The sequence below is a fragment of the Sinocyclocheilus rhinocerous genome, unplaced genomic scaffold, assembly GCF_001515625.1.
Source record: "Sinocyclocheilus rhinocerous isolate Xijiao unplaced genomic scaffold, SAMN03320098_v1.1 scaffold72, whole genome shotgun sequence".
Classification (NCBI taxonomy): domain Eukaryota; kingdom Metazoa; phylum Chordata; class Actinopteri; order Cypriniformes; family Cyprinidae; genus Sinocyclocheilus; species Sinocyclocheilus rhinocerous.
In genome coordinates this window covers 1,259,371-1,273,687 of record NW_015628351.1, presented here as the reverse complement: position 1 = coordinate 1,273,687, position 14,317 = coordinate 1,259,371, and the positions used below count along the sequence as shown (strand labels likewise).

At 37.2% G+C, this 14,317-nt stretch overlaps 2 protein-coding genes across 4 annotated transcripts in view; both read right to left on the bottom strand.

Moving 5' to 3' along the window:
• Positions 1 to 2,736, bottom strand: part of LOC107737669 (dolichyl-diphosphooligosaccharide--protein glycosyltransferase 48 kDa subunit-like) — a 5,613-nt gene extending 2,877 nt beyond the window's left edge. Inside the window, exons 1-4 of the mRNA XM_016549259.1 lie at positions 2,445 to 2,736; positions 2,124 to 2,234; positions 1,948 to 2,034; positions 1,760 to 1,863 (exon numbers count right to left, since the gene is read on the bottom strand). Coding sequence (XP_016404745.1) covers positions 1,760 to 1,863; positions 1,948 to 2,034; positions 2,124 to 2,234; positions 2,445 to 2,679 — 537 coding nt within the window. The 5' untranslated portion in view covers positions 2,680 to 2,736. The remainder of the gene's footprint in view (positions 1 to 1,759; positions 1,864 to 1,947; positions 2,035 to 2,123; positions 2,235 to 2,444) is intronic.
• Positions 2,737 to 3,620: 884 nt separating this feature from the next.
• LOC107737543 (zinc finger and BTB domain-containing protein 17-like) overlaps positions 3,621 to 14,317 on the bottom strand; it is a 12,415-nt gene continuing 1,718 nt past the window's right edge. Inside the window, exons 2-16 of one of the 3 annotated variants that reach the window (XM_016549049.1) lie at positions 13,845 to 14,089; positions 13,377 to 13,538; positions 12,927 to 13,274; positions 12,753 to 12,842; positions 12,445 to 12,665; positions 8,986 to 9,128; positions 8,526 to 8,826; positions 7,574 to 7,661; positions 7,239 to 7,355; positions 7,041 to 7,161; positions 6,821 to 6,951; positions 6,478 to 6,747; positions 6,250 to 6,339; positions 4,673 to 4,972; positions 3,621 to 4,487 (exon numbers count right to left, since the gene is read on the bottom strand). In XM_016549049.1, coding sequence (XP_016404535.1) covers positions 4,435 to 4,487; positions 4,673 to 4,972; positions 6,250 to 6,339; positions 6,478 to 6,747; positions 6,821 to 6,951; positions 7,041 to 7,161; positions 7,239 to 7,355; positions 7,574 to 7,661; positions 8,526 to 8,826; positions 8,986 to 9,128; positions 12,445 to 12,665; positions 12,753 to 12,842; positions 12,927 to 13,274; positions 13,377 to 13,538; positions 13,845 to 14,049 — 2,640 coding nt within the window. In that variant the 5' untranslated portion in view covers positions 14,050 to 14,089 and the 3' untranslated portion in view covers positions 3,621 to 4,434. The other 2 variants (XM_016549050.1, XM_016549051.1) reach the window with 2 other exon arrangements.

Sequence of the window (14,317 nt, the reverse complement as noted above, 5' to 3'; positions counted from 1 at the left end):
ATATTTATTTATTTATTTATTTAATGCCATGTCAGCATTTAAAACAATGGCTAAACAGCTAAGTAGCTATTGGTTAACAAAGCAAAACAGCCTATGTGACACCAGCCAAAAAGAGAAGTAATTTTAGAGGCAATGCAAATGTTTACATTTTGAGATTTCAAAGATATCTATCTTCTAAAAGCATCTTACTGAATGATTAATTCATGTATACGTTTCATTTTTAAAGTATTTTTGAGCTCATCATTTTTTTTTTTATTACAAACAGTTTCTGCCCCTTTAAATTCTGTCCCTTTCTTATAATCAAGGGAAAGCTCACATTCAGATCTGCATCCATCCAATCAACAACCGACAGACAGTGTTGCCAGATTGGGCGGGTTCCCGCCCAATTGGGCAGTTTTGAATTTGATTGTGCGGGTAAAAATTGGCTTGGGCGGGTGGACAAAATTTGGGCTGGTTTGGAGTCAGTTTGGCGGTTTTCAAATATATTGCATAGGCTAATTGTTTAACAAACAAGCCCAAGTATGCATACAGCCTGCATCCAATCAGTCATCACAACGTTACTACACACACACACACACACACACACTGCAGAGGCGCTGGTGCTGATGTAAACATCGACAGCCGCACTTATCACAAGGGCTCAGCAGACAGACGTTATGATTCATCATGAGTGACAAGTTTTTAGCGTTATAAGTTATAACGCATCTGATTTTGAATGTAGTGACTGTATATTCAAGTAATCACAATGCCTAAATATAAGTTAAAGAGTGGGAGAGTGACTCAACTCTCAAAACGTGAATTATTGTGGAGTGAGATGACACGAAGGCTCTATCACTGCAACTCCGAAATCAGAGCACATTTGAATTAATCATAACCGAAACTAAATATGTCGGTTTATACGATCCTGTCTTTTATCTTTTAAATGGTCCAGATTGATAAATCATTGAAACGGCTAGACTTGATTAGTTTTGACTGTGCAAAGTTCTGTATTATGTTCTACAATATGAACTTAACAAGAGGCTTCCTCTAGTTCTGTGTAAAATTATAGTGACATGAAGGTAAGCGCATTATTATTGTTGTTATTTTTTTTTAATTGTCGGATTATAATTCAGTATGCATCAATGAATGACACAGTTTTGACTGTCATGGTGTGTGCATGAACGAGTGTGAAATACCTGCTAACTAGGCTACGTTGCTTTTTCCAACTTATATTGGGCACTTTTTGAATTTAAATTGGATTATTCTGACTGCTGACATTGAAAATTATGCATTTCTTGATTGCCGTGTCTGACTGTCTGCTTGCATATTTTATTCATGTTCGGTAGCCTAATTCTCTTTAAGGCTATTTGTCCCGATTCGATCCGTTTACCTGCAAAATTTATCTAACGTTATATTTATATTATTTTGTCATCATTATTTTGTTTTTTAAGGAGTTAAAAATGGCCCTTATCAACCTTGATTACATATTCCATCACATTATTTTGACATTAAAGTTTTGGGCTGTTTTTTGGTGGGTTTTTGTGAGCTTTTGGGCTGGAAATCGTCCATCGAATCTGGCAACACTGCCGACAGACTGAACCAATCCCCCCAACATTTTCTTTTACGATAATCTGCTTGTTGTCTGCTTATTTGTCTGTACTTCCATTACATTGCAACTTTAAGTAGAGACAGGATCCATTTTAATTTAATGTTGACATTATTTAGTCTTTCATTTCATAAATTGCTCTACGCTGTATTTTTTCCTCTGTCAATTACTTACCTCACCAGGATCAGAAACGTCATAGTTATGGTGATCAATAACAGCAGTTTTCTCCTCATCAAATTCAATCCCACATTCACTACCTAGCTCTCTCAGAGGATCACCTGCCAGAGTCAAAGTCATAGTGATATTATTAATGTCAACAGGCCAATACGTGTGCACTTATGCAAAACCAAAACTACACTCACCAATATCAGAGCTGGCAGCAACGAGAACATTGCCTCCACCATCAATGAAGGCTGTAATGGTCTCTACACTGATGTTGCCCCCAAAATCTGTTCCATTGGAAACATGTAAACGTGGATATTCAAACATAAAAATGGCAGCATGACATAAAATCTATGTTCACTATAACAAGACTCACCTTCCACTGATGGAGAGAAAATTATGAGATGATCATAGAGGAACTGGCCATACTTGATCAGAGAGAGACCAGGATCATCAGCAGTCTTGAAGGTAAGGTCAAACCCACGATCTGAGAACAAGAATGTAATTGTGAGTTAGAATATTTACAAAGAATCACGCAATACCTTTCTCTGTCTGTGCAGGTATGTATGTGCAATCAGATTCACGTAGACTCAAAATGCATCTTCTATTCATATGAACATATTACGCATATTTTCAGATGCTAATGTAATAATTTGAAATGTTTTAATAAGAAAATATCCGATAATGTATAGCTCACCTGCTAAACTGCGGAAGAAGATTGAATGAGTGTCTCTGATGTTGGGATTGTCCAGCAGAACGAGAGTCTTTCCGTCTCCTAAAACTGCCTGCAACATTAACGCCACGGATAAAACAAACAGAGCGCTTCTGCTGAACCCACCAGCCGACATGGGGACCATTGTAGCACCTCGCCTTTTGCAGGTTAATGTTGCAGGAGTCGCGGTGTCCCTCATTGACAAGCAACCCATCGCCATTTTCCTCCTTTGGACAACGTCAGCGCTAACGCGGATGTGAACTCTGACCCAGAGCAGCAGCCAATCGCGTGCTGCCTCATGGACTCATGAATATTATAATGAGACAGCCCTCATTAGATAAAACATTAGATTAGATAAAATGTTCCAAACAAATAATTTATTTTATTTAATTTTTAATTTTAATGTAATTTAATTTTAATCGAATTTATGCTGGTGAATTGATTATTTGTATAGATACATTTGCAGAAAATTTTCATACCCTTTTAGTGTATGTTTTAAACTTGTACGACCAGCAGAGGTCAGTGCAACACAACTACCGGTATATGCTTTTCAGAAAGCTAGCCTAGTCTGTATGGTAAATTAAATCCAATGATTTTTTTTTAATAAAACTGAATGTTAATTTTATTATGTATCTGTTGGTTATAAAATCTATTCAAATTAATTGTATACGTATAATAAGTATAATTGTATTTTATTATTATATTGATTATATTTGTTTCCTAAAAAGAATTTAAAAAGAATGTTCATTTACCCATTTTCTTTTCTTTGTTGTTATTTCTAAAGCTCCGTGAGCTATGAAATAAGTCAAACTTGTTTTGAAGTTGATGTCTGGTCATAAATTAGCTAGCGACTTGAAAACACCACATGAAAGTGCATTACTGCCCCTGGAAGCCCATTACTGAACAAAACAAGACTTTCAAACTACAAAGCCTCTGATACCTGCTGTCCATATCAAACTGCATTCAACAGAAAGCTTTGTCATATGGCTCAAGTGCTGTTTTGAAACTGATTGTAATTTTAAGTCTCAGTGCATTAAAAAAAAATCTATTACATTAGGGTAAAGAACCAGTAGCCTTGCTTTCCTGGCACTAACACAGACATTTATTCCAGTGACCAAAAATGACACCAAAAAAAAACAACAGAACCAAAAGATAGTGGTTTATTAACAAACTAATTGCAGACTTTAGGTGATTTTGAGTGTGGCTTAAGTCATTTTGAAAAGTCACTATTGTATGCAATTATGATACAATATCAATTGTCTGTTCAATAAACTCCAAAAGAACAGAATTGGACCAAAATGACCTGGAACACTTGCAGTTCTAGTTACAATAAGAGTTTTCTGACAATGAAAGCTGTGATATTCAAAAACAGAAACTTGCTTGCAACACACTCATCACTCATCTAAAGGAGTAAAAATGTGTTATGCTAAAACAGAGAGCATTTAAAAGCGTTTATTGTGAGTTCTTCAGCTTCTACATGTCATGAAAATCAGCATACAGTTAAAATCGGCGGTTTAATGTTTTTTATGTTTATGCCAAGCAGTATTAAGCCCAAATAGAAAATTATTAAACTCCACAAACAAAAGAATCACTAATAAATCAATAAATAACAGTTCAGTACTGTAGTCGATTTGTGGAAAACTGAAACATGTAGGACAGTCATATGTTTAATTGGCTTCAGTAACAGAGAATACATGATCTAGCATAGGAGACACTAGTATTAAAAAGTATGACAAACAGCATACAAATTAGGTTTGTTTTGTTCATAATTACATTTTTTTCTTGTCATATTTATTTAAATTTCACTCTATACAATGTAATTTTAATATGCTGTACACATATTGTGCTGCGGTTTGACATGTGACATCTATCTAGTAGAGTGTGTTTTTTATTATACTGTAGCATGTTAGAAACAGCACACTTTGTGACAGTCTGAACTCCATCCTTTGGATCAATTTAGGTCAAAAACTCTTCACTATCCTTGGCTTTCAGATTTCACTTTTCCAGACCCTTCCTCTGTCTCTGTCTAAAATACGAGTGTGTTTTATTATAGAATATTAATTAGTAATAACCATCACTCTGGTGAGAAATATTACACTTTGTGACAGTCTAAACTCCATGTGGATCTCTCCATCCTTTGGACCGATTCAGGTCAGAAAGGCTTCACTGTCCTTGGCTTTCAGGCTCGACTTTTCCAGACCCTTCCTCAGTCTCTGCCTGTGTACTGGTCTCCTCCTCTGCCCCCTCAGTTTGAGATTCTGGCTGGGCTAGAGCTCCTTCTTCTTCCTCACCATCCTCCTCCCGTGTCCGGAACAAGAGCTCACCTTCCTGGATGACCTGCTCGGTGGTTTGCCATGTCCCGTCACCTGCATATTGCTGATAAAAGTCAGAATCTGCCTGAAACATGACCAGGGCTTGGGCAGTGTGAATGCGCACATGCTGAGCGAGGGAACTGGCGTCCAGGAACTTCTCACCGCACGAGTCACATGCATACAAGATCTGGGTGTTGGGATCTGAAGGAATAGAGCAGCACAATGTTTCAGCTTCAATGTGATACAGTATGATCGGTCACACTTTATTTTAAGGTCCAGTTCTCGCTATTAACAAACCATTAACTATGACTTTTGCCTCAATAAACTTCTAATTGGCTGCTTATTAATAGTTAGTAAGGTAGTTGTTAAGTTTAAGTATTGGGTAGGATTAGGGATGTAGAATATGGTCATGCAGAATATAAATACTAAGAGCCAATATGTTAATAAAGGCATGCTAATAAGCACTAGTTGCTTATTAGCATGCCTATTATTAACATATTGGCTAATAGTGATAATTGGTCCCTATAATAAAGTGTTACCGTATGATTTTTAAAACAAAAATCAGCTTCAGCTTATTTAAAAAAAAACAAATAAAAAACGTGTTTTAAGGGGTATAACATATATAAAGTAAATATCTTGTTTATATTTCGTATAATTAATTTTATTAATTTATTAATTAATTAATTTATATACACACTACTGGTCAGATGGAGAATGAAGTTTGATGAAGTTTTTTTTTAAAGAAAGAAATGAATACTTTTATTTAGCAAGGATGCTTTAAATGGAGTAAAATTGCAAGTAACAGTAAAGTCACTTATAAGGCTACAAAATATTTCAAAAGGACAGCTTTTATTTATATAATTAATTTATATACACACTACTGGTCAGGTGAGTTTTTTTATTAATACTTTTATACAGCAAGGATGCTTTAAATGAATCAATAGTGACAGTAAAGTCACTTATGTTATAATATTACAAAACATACTTCTATTCATTTAAACCTTTAAACCTAAATCTCTATTCATCAAAGAATCGTGAAAAAATGTTTTACAGCTTCCACAAAAATATTAGGCAGCATAATGGTTTTCAACAATGATCATAATAAGAAATGTTTGTTGAGCACCAGATCACCATATTAGAATGATTTCTGAAGGATCATGTGACACTGAAGACTGGAGCAATGGCACACAGGAATTTAACAATGTAATATTACTGTTTTACTGTATGTTTAATCCAGTAAATGCAGCCTTGGTGAGTATAAGAGACTTCTATTAAACCTTTGATCAGTACACACAATTAAATTTAGTTGTAGTACATGTAACTTGTTATTAAAGCAATGTCCTATTAATATAATTTAAATAATTTATATTATTATTATTTATAATAATATTATATATTTATTTTGTATTATTATTATAGCTTATAATACCAGTCAATTAATAAATTATGATATAGTACATAAACTATATATTACTCACCTGCTTCTTGTACTTTCTCCACTGCTTTGGTGATCTCTGCTTTCAGTGCCTCAGTTTCATCAGCAGATACAGAGGTTGCCACTGGTACCACTACAGGACAACAAATAATATCAGGAGAGCATCCAACCGCCATCACGGTCACTTTTAGATTTAGCATATTTTCTTAGTATTGAGGAATAACCTTTCTACAAGGTGTAATAACTCGTCTGTTTTGTCATATTCTCTCACCTGTGAGCTGTGCTACAGCACTGGCAGCCAGAGCCTCTGTGGCTAAAGTCACGATGTCATCTGTAGTGACTGTGACTATGTTGACCTCATTATTGAGCTCTGAGCCCGGTGTGGAGTCCGGCAGCAGTTTCTCCTCTCCCTCGTCCTCCTCAGCCACCACCAGTCTCTTCATGCCCGCCTTCCCCTGGTGCACCGTCTTCACATGGGAACGCAGATTGTCCACACGGTTGAATCCTCTGCCACACTTATCGCACAGGAAAGGTTTCTCTCCTGTAAACAGGAAGTCATTAGAAGCACATAGCAGAGAAATACATAAGAAAAAGCTCAAAATGTTGCATCTTACCTGTGTGAATGATGATATGTTTTGAGAGATCTCCCACGTTGACAAACGCTTTGTTACAGGTGTGGCACTTGTGTGGTCGGATATTGTCATGATGACGAATGTGATTGGCCAGCTGGCTGGATTGGACAAACCTTCGAGGTGTGATAGTTGAAATACACTTTTATTATATATGGTGCCCTAATGAATCTAAACAAAATCATTCATGCAATTTCTCAGTTACCTTTTTCCACAGCGGTCACACACATACGGTTTCTCCCCAGTGTGTTGGCGAACATGAGCTATGAGTGAACTGGCCTGGGTGAAGCCTTTTCCACAAATCAGACACAGACAGGGCTTTTCTCCTAAAACAATGAGACAGACAAGGTCAAATAAACCTTTAAAGGTAACAGTGGCTGAGGGCGTGAGAAACGGCTCAGACCTGTGTGGATGCGTACGTGTCTCTGCAAGGCCCCGGGGTCAGCAAATGCTCTCTGGCAGTGCATACAGACGAAAGGCTTCTCACCGCTGTGCACACGCAGGTGTCTCTTCAGGTTGCCTGTGAACAGACCATGGAGGCACATTAAAATTCCTTCACGCACACATATATATATATATAAATGCTCTCTGGCAGTGCATACAGACGAAAGGCTTCTCACCACTGTGCACACGCAGGTGTCTCTTTAGGTTGCCTGCGAACAGACCATGAAGGCACATTAAAATTCCTTCACGCACATACATATATTGCCACACTTTGTCTCAATGTGTAAATCTCACCTGAGGTGGTGAACTGTTTCCCACACTCCTTACACTTAAGTGGCCCATCTGCAATATGGATCTTCAGATGTGCTTTCAGGTTTCCCAACTAAAAAAAAGAAAAGAAAAGTTGTTTGTATTTATAATGCCCAATAAAAAAAGGTTTTGTGTTATACGTTTATAGCTTTGGCTACAATGTTATGTCAATAATATGGTATAATCTATAAATCTTGTCTGCATGATAATATATTATAACATTCTGTTGTGATGCTTACAATTATATTAATAAACCTTTTAAAAATATATATATATATATATATATATATATATATACATACACACACACATTCACACAGTATAGTACTATATATATATTGCTTAAAATTATATTACTAAACTATTATGTAAATATACATTACTTTTCAAAAGAATTTTGACTGCATTTAAAGGACGTCTCTTATGCCCACAATGGATGCATTTATTGATTAAAAATACAGTAAAAACGGTTATGTGGTGCAATATTATTAAGATTTAAAATAACTATTTTCTATTTTAATAGATTTTAAAATGTAATTTATTCCTGTGATGGCAAAGCTGAATTTTCAGCATCATTACTCCTGTCTTCAGTATCACATGATCCTTCAGAAATAATTCTAACATACTGATTTGCTGCTCAAGACACATTTCTTCCTATTATCAAAGTTTAAAACATTTGTGCTGCTTAATATTTATGTGGAAACGTTGATATATATTTTCAGGATCGTATTGATGAATAGAAAGTTAAAAAGAACAGCATTTAGGCCTATTTGAAAAAAAAAATCATTATAAATGATTTTTGAAACATTGCAAATGTCTTTACTGTCACTTTTGATCAATTTAGTGTGCCCTTGCTGATTAAAAGTATTAATTTCTTTCAAAACTAGTGTAATGTTTTTTCTGATAATTACATTTATAAAGACAATAGATCCCCCACCTGGTTGAATTTCTTGTCACAGTGTTGACATTTGTGACCTTTGTCAGTGTCGTGGGTCTCTAGATGTCGCATCTTGGCGGTGGGGTCAGAAAAGGCCCGTTCGCAGTAGTCACAGTGGTAGGGTTTTTCTCCACTGTGCACCAACTGATGCCGCTTCAGGTTTCCAGAAGTGGTGAAGAGCTTCCCACAATCCTCACAGCTGTATCGCGCCTCATCTGTGTGTCGCTTCCTGTGCAGGTTTAGCAGACTGATTTGCCGGTAACTCTTTCCGCACGTGGAACAACAATATGGTTTTAGAGGACTGGAGAATCAGAAACATATAGTGTGAGGAAAACTGCACATTGTGGATGTTTTTGCACATAGAAGCTTTTGTGGAAATATGTTTTTTTTATATTACGACTTATAGCTGACAAGTCATACGAGGCTGTAGAGGAAGAGCATTAGACTCTATAATGCTCACCTATGTGTTTTCTCATGTGCTTTGCAGGCAGCTGGGTCTGAGAAGGCTTTATTACAGTCTCTGCAACTAAATGGCTTCTCACCAGTGTGAATGCGCATGTGACGTTTAAAGTTGCCTGTGTGTGTAAACTTCTTCCCACAGTCCTGCAAGAATCAGATTACCATTATATATACCATTGTGTGTGTGTGTATATATGTATATGTGTGTGTGTGTGAATACACACAGGTGCATCTCAGAAAATTTGAATATAATGAAAAAGTTTTTTTTTTTTTCTACAGTATAAATTCCGGGTATCTCTTGTTCTTTGAAACCACAATAATGGGGAAGACTGTAGGGCTGGGCGATACGTCAAAAATATCTTATCGATAATCGCCTTCTATCAAATTTGTGTTTGAAATGAATTTCGTTTTGTGAGGAGAACTGTTGAGGAAAAATAATAGAACCCAATTAAAGTTCATCATGGTGAAGTTAGACATTATGGCGGTGATTGTAAGAATGATAAATGCATGTTGATGTCATATAATATTGTCTTGAATAAAATATGCCTATTTTCAGATGTTTCGCTTTCTTTTTGGCATTATCGCCTGTGTAGACATTTCATGATGGTAAGTTTAATTTCCTTAATTATAACAATTGCAGCGTTGTTTTTAAACTTGTAGTCAAGCTATAACGTATTTGATATTTATCATGTATGGCTAAAATCATGCAGGGATTAAAAACGAATTCTGAGCAAAAACGTTAAGGTTTTTTTTCTTTCTTTCTGGTAGCCTACTAGTTCGGAGGTCTCTTTTGGCCCGTTTTTAACGAAATAAAAATAACTGCTTTATTTATTTAGAAGCAGGGTAATTTAAATTTCATTTTTATCATATTAATCAAAATACAACGCCCACAATATAATATTCAGTGTTGGGCTGCCGAATCTCCGAACGCGTGCATGTTGAGGGGCGAGCTGAGATATAGTACTATAATGTCTTCAGCCGTTTGCAACAAAACTTTATAGTTTTGTTGCAAATGAATTAAGAATTTATAGTGCTATATATCAGCTTAATTAAACAATTATATTGTATACACGGTATAAAAAATATGTAAAAATATTGCACTGAAATGTGCGCTGATTGAAATGTGCGTATTTTAATTATACCTCTCATGTTTGTGTTTTTTCATCGCAGTCTGTTTAAATACATATTCAGAAACACATGCAGTGCTACTTTTTGTATTTTTTCCTGTTTAACTTTTATTAAACTGCAGATCAAAATAGAATAGGCCTATACCCTAAATAAGGATAAATTATATTGGAACGCATCTCCAAAATAATCGCATTGGCCCTTTGCGGAATGGTTTGCTTTTTAGTTATGGTAGTCCAATTCTCTTCCATGAACTGGTTCTCTCTGACAGTTTGTTTCAATGAACCAGTGTGTGTGTGTGTGTGTCATCACACTCAGCGTCGTCCCCAGAGCTGTGATTTCCACCGTCAGCTCTGAAAGCACGCAGGAGCCATTAGTGTTAGCCTAGATACGTCAAAACACTTACTGAACCTGAGGCTGGAATTAACCCTTGATTCCTGACACATTCACTGCCATCCCATGTGTATGAACACACACACACACACACTCCCACATCAGAATCAGAATCAGAATCAGAATGAGCTTTATTGCCAGGTATGTTTACACATACGAGGAATTTGTTTTCGTGACAGAAGCTTCCACAGTGTAACAGAATGACAGTGACAGAACAAAAAACACAGATAATAAAAAATAGAACAAGTAAATAAGGAATAAAAATATATAAATTGACAGTTGTATGTGCAGGTATATTACAATAGACAGTTTTTGTATGTACAGGTACTGTATATTATGTGCAAGTTTGAGGTGTAGACTGAGTATGAGTGTTAGATAATATAAGTGTATGAGTGTATAAATAGTGTGTGTTCCACAGTTATTGTTAAGTGTTCATGAGATGGATTGCCTGAGGGAAGAAACTGTTCCTGTGTCTGGTCGTTCTGGTGCTCAGTGCTCTGTAGCGTCGACCAGATGGCAACAGTTCAAAGAGGGAGTGTGCTGGATGTGAGGGGTCCAGAGTGATTTTGCCAGCCCTTTTGCTCACTCTGGATGAGTACAGTTCTTGGAGAGAAGGGAGGGTTGTACCAATGATTCGCTCAGCAGTCCGGACTACCCTCTGTAGTCTTCTGAGGTCAGATTTGGTAGCTGAGCTGAACCAGAGTTATTGAAGTGCAGAGGATGGATTCTATGATGGTGGAGTAGAACTGTTTCAGCAGCTCCTGTGGCAGGTTGAACTTCCTCAGCTGGCGAAGTAAGTACAACCTCTGCTGGGCCTTTTTCACAATGGAGTCAATGTGAGTGTCCCACTTTAGGGTCCTGAGAGATTGTGGTGCCCAGGAACCTGAATGACTCCACTGCAGTCACAGTGCTGTCCATGATAGTGAGTGGGGGGAGAGCATGGGGGCTTCTCCTGAAGTCCACGATAATGACTGGCGACAGCGGCTGCTGTCAATGCAGGGATCCAATACACCCTTGTTTTCTTCTGTTCACAGAGTGCTGTATCAAAGCATATTAAATGAAAAGTTGACAGGAAGGAAGAAATTGGGTAGGAAAATGTGCACAAGCAACAGGGATAGTCACCACGCTCAAACGTCTTCAGGAAAAGGGCTACCAAGCCACTTCTGAAACAGAAACAACGTCAGAAGCATCTTACCTGGGCTAAGGAGAAAAAGAACTGGACTGTTGCTCAGTGGTCCAAAGTCCTCTTTTCTGTTTAAAGTAAATTTTGCATTTCATTTGGAAATCAAGGTCTGGAATCTGGAGGAAGACTGGAGAGGCACAGAATCCAAGCTGCTTGAAGTCCAGTGTGAAGTTTCCGAAGTCAGTGATGATTTGGGGTGTCGTGACGTCTGCTGGTGTTGATTCATTGTTTTATCAAGTCCAAAGTCAATGCAGCCGTCTACCAGCAGATTTTCTCCAACAATACAGACGAGCTGAAGGCTCAATAGTGTCTCAGCAGAGCCACAGGCTGATCACTTCCATGCCACACATCACTGATGATGGAATTTGTGCTAAAGGAGCCCCGAACAAGTATTGAGTGCATAAATTAATATAGGCCTACTTCAAAAAACTTGAACTTTTCTGTTTTGTAAATCCTTTTTTTGATTGATCTTAGGAAATATTCTAACATTTTGAGATACTGAATTTTTGACTTTCATGAGCTGTAAGCTTGAATCATCAATATTAAAACAAAAAACTTTTGAAATGTTTTACTTTACATGTAATGAATCTAGAATATATGAAAGTTTCACTTTGAAATAAGTTACAAAAAAATAACTTTTTCACGATATTCTAATTTTTTTAGATGCACCTGTATGTATATATATATATATATATAGTTGTATCAAACAGACCTACAGGACAAAGACAATAAGGATTACAAAACTGAAGAATCTCTCACCTCACATTTGTGTATGATGGAGCTATACGCTCTGGACTCACTTCTCTCGGCCACAAGTGCAGACTTCTTCCCATCTGAACCCGATGTTTCTTCATCCTGTGTCTCCATCTGCTCTTCTGCTTCTTCCTCTTCCTCCGTTTCTCCTTCATCCTCTTCATCCTCCTCTTCTAACATGTTCTCCACGCTCTCAGCTTTTGACATACCTTCCTCACCGTCATCAACTTTTAGCAAAAAATGTTAAGTTATGAATACCTAAACATAAAAATGTGAGGTAAATGTACACCATAGTTATATACGACAGAAATTACCTTCTGAGGATGTGTGAACATCTGAATATTTTGACTTGCTTCTCCTTGTGCTAACATACGACCGTTTAGCTGCCACCCTCTGAGAGACTTCTGTAGGAGCGGTAAAGTGTCACACAAGTTTTAAAAGATGGTTAACATTAACAAAAGCATTAAGAGTAAGGAATGGACACTAACTAGGAGTGTAGTCAGCATCAGAAGGATCATCTTCGTATTGTGGAATCTCTTTTGTGGCTCTTTCTTCCTCTGTTTCAGTCTTGGAGTCCACAACACCAGCCTTTTTATGTCTCGTTTTGGATGGCCCACTAATTTTGCTGACAGCTCTCAAAGTCTTTGTGCTTTGCTTCTCAGTCGTGTCACTTGCAGCCTCCTGGGTTTCTGTTGTCTCTGACTGTACAGGAGCTTCCTTCTCTTCAGAAACTGCATTCTGAGTCACTGAATGACTCTCCTGCTCCTCCTGGGAACTCGAATCCTCTGGTTGTCTCACAGATCGCAGCTGTTCCTCCACCGGCTCGGTCACTACTACTTTACATGAACACAAATGAGAAATGATGGTGTAAAAGGCCTGTAACTTCAGTACCGTCTTGAACTAACGGCTTATGAAAAAAATGCTAACTCAACACTAACCAGGCTTAGATGATGCAGGGACAGTCAAGGACTGAAAAGCTGAACAAGCATTGACAATTTCCTGCATCTGAAGGAAAGTAGCTACAACAAGAACATCCTCTATGTTCTGAGGGTTTAAAGTCAGCTTTGCAGTGTACATAAACTCAAGGACCAGCTCAAGACCTGAAAGAAAAATGAACCTATTAAACAAAGGCAGAAAACAACAAACAATAGAAATGTTAACATGTAATTACATAGCATAAAAGATCAAAGGGATAGTTCTTCCAAAAATAACTGTTTCCTTGCCCCCATGTCGTTTCAAAGCATAACATAATATATTTTAACAAATGTTTCAGTGTTTTGGTTCCCAATGTTCTTCAAATATTTTCTTTTGTGCTCCGCAAAAGAAAGAAATGCATTTGAAATGACATGAGGGTTAGTAAATGGTGACAGACTAACCCTTTAATCAAAGTAAGAATGCAAGCCTACCTGCAGCATTGCTGATATCAAGATGAACAACATCTTTCTGGTCCAAAAAGAGTGTGCGGAAGTAAGCACTACATGCTGCCAGCACAGCCTTGTGGGCCTTGAAGTCTACTCCATCCACCACAAAAGTGCAGTCACAAAGAAGACCCAACTGACGTTGTTCATTAAGCTGCCCAAGAACCTTCCCACTATGCCAAGGAAAGTCCATAACTGATGGAGTGGACTACAGTGCTTTAGGCAACAGTATCCTGACCATAAAAAGAAAAGGAGAAAAAAAAATCACTGTTGTTGCTATTCCTTTTGAGGCTCACAAATCAAAATGTCCCAGTCTGCAAACAAACTGGGCTAAACCAGGGCCTTCGTCTTTTTTTATATGAGTCCACTCATATAATTAATTTTAGTTACAATTTTAGTAATACAATTGTATGTTTTTGACATTTGTATTAAATTTTTTTAATGTGTCTATATATAATATA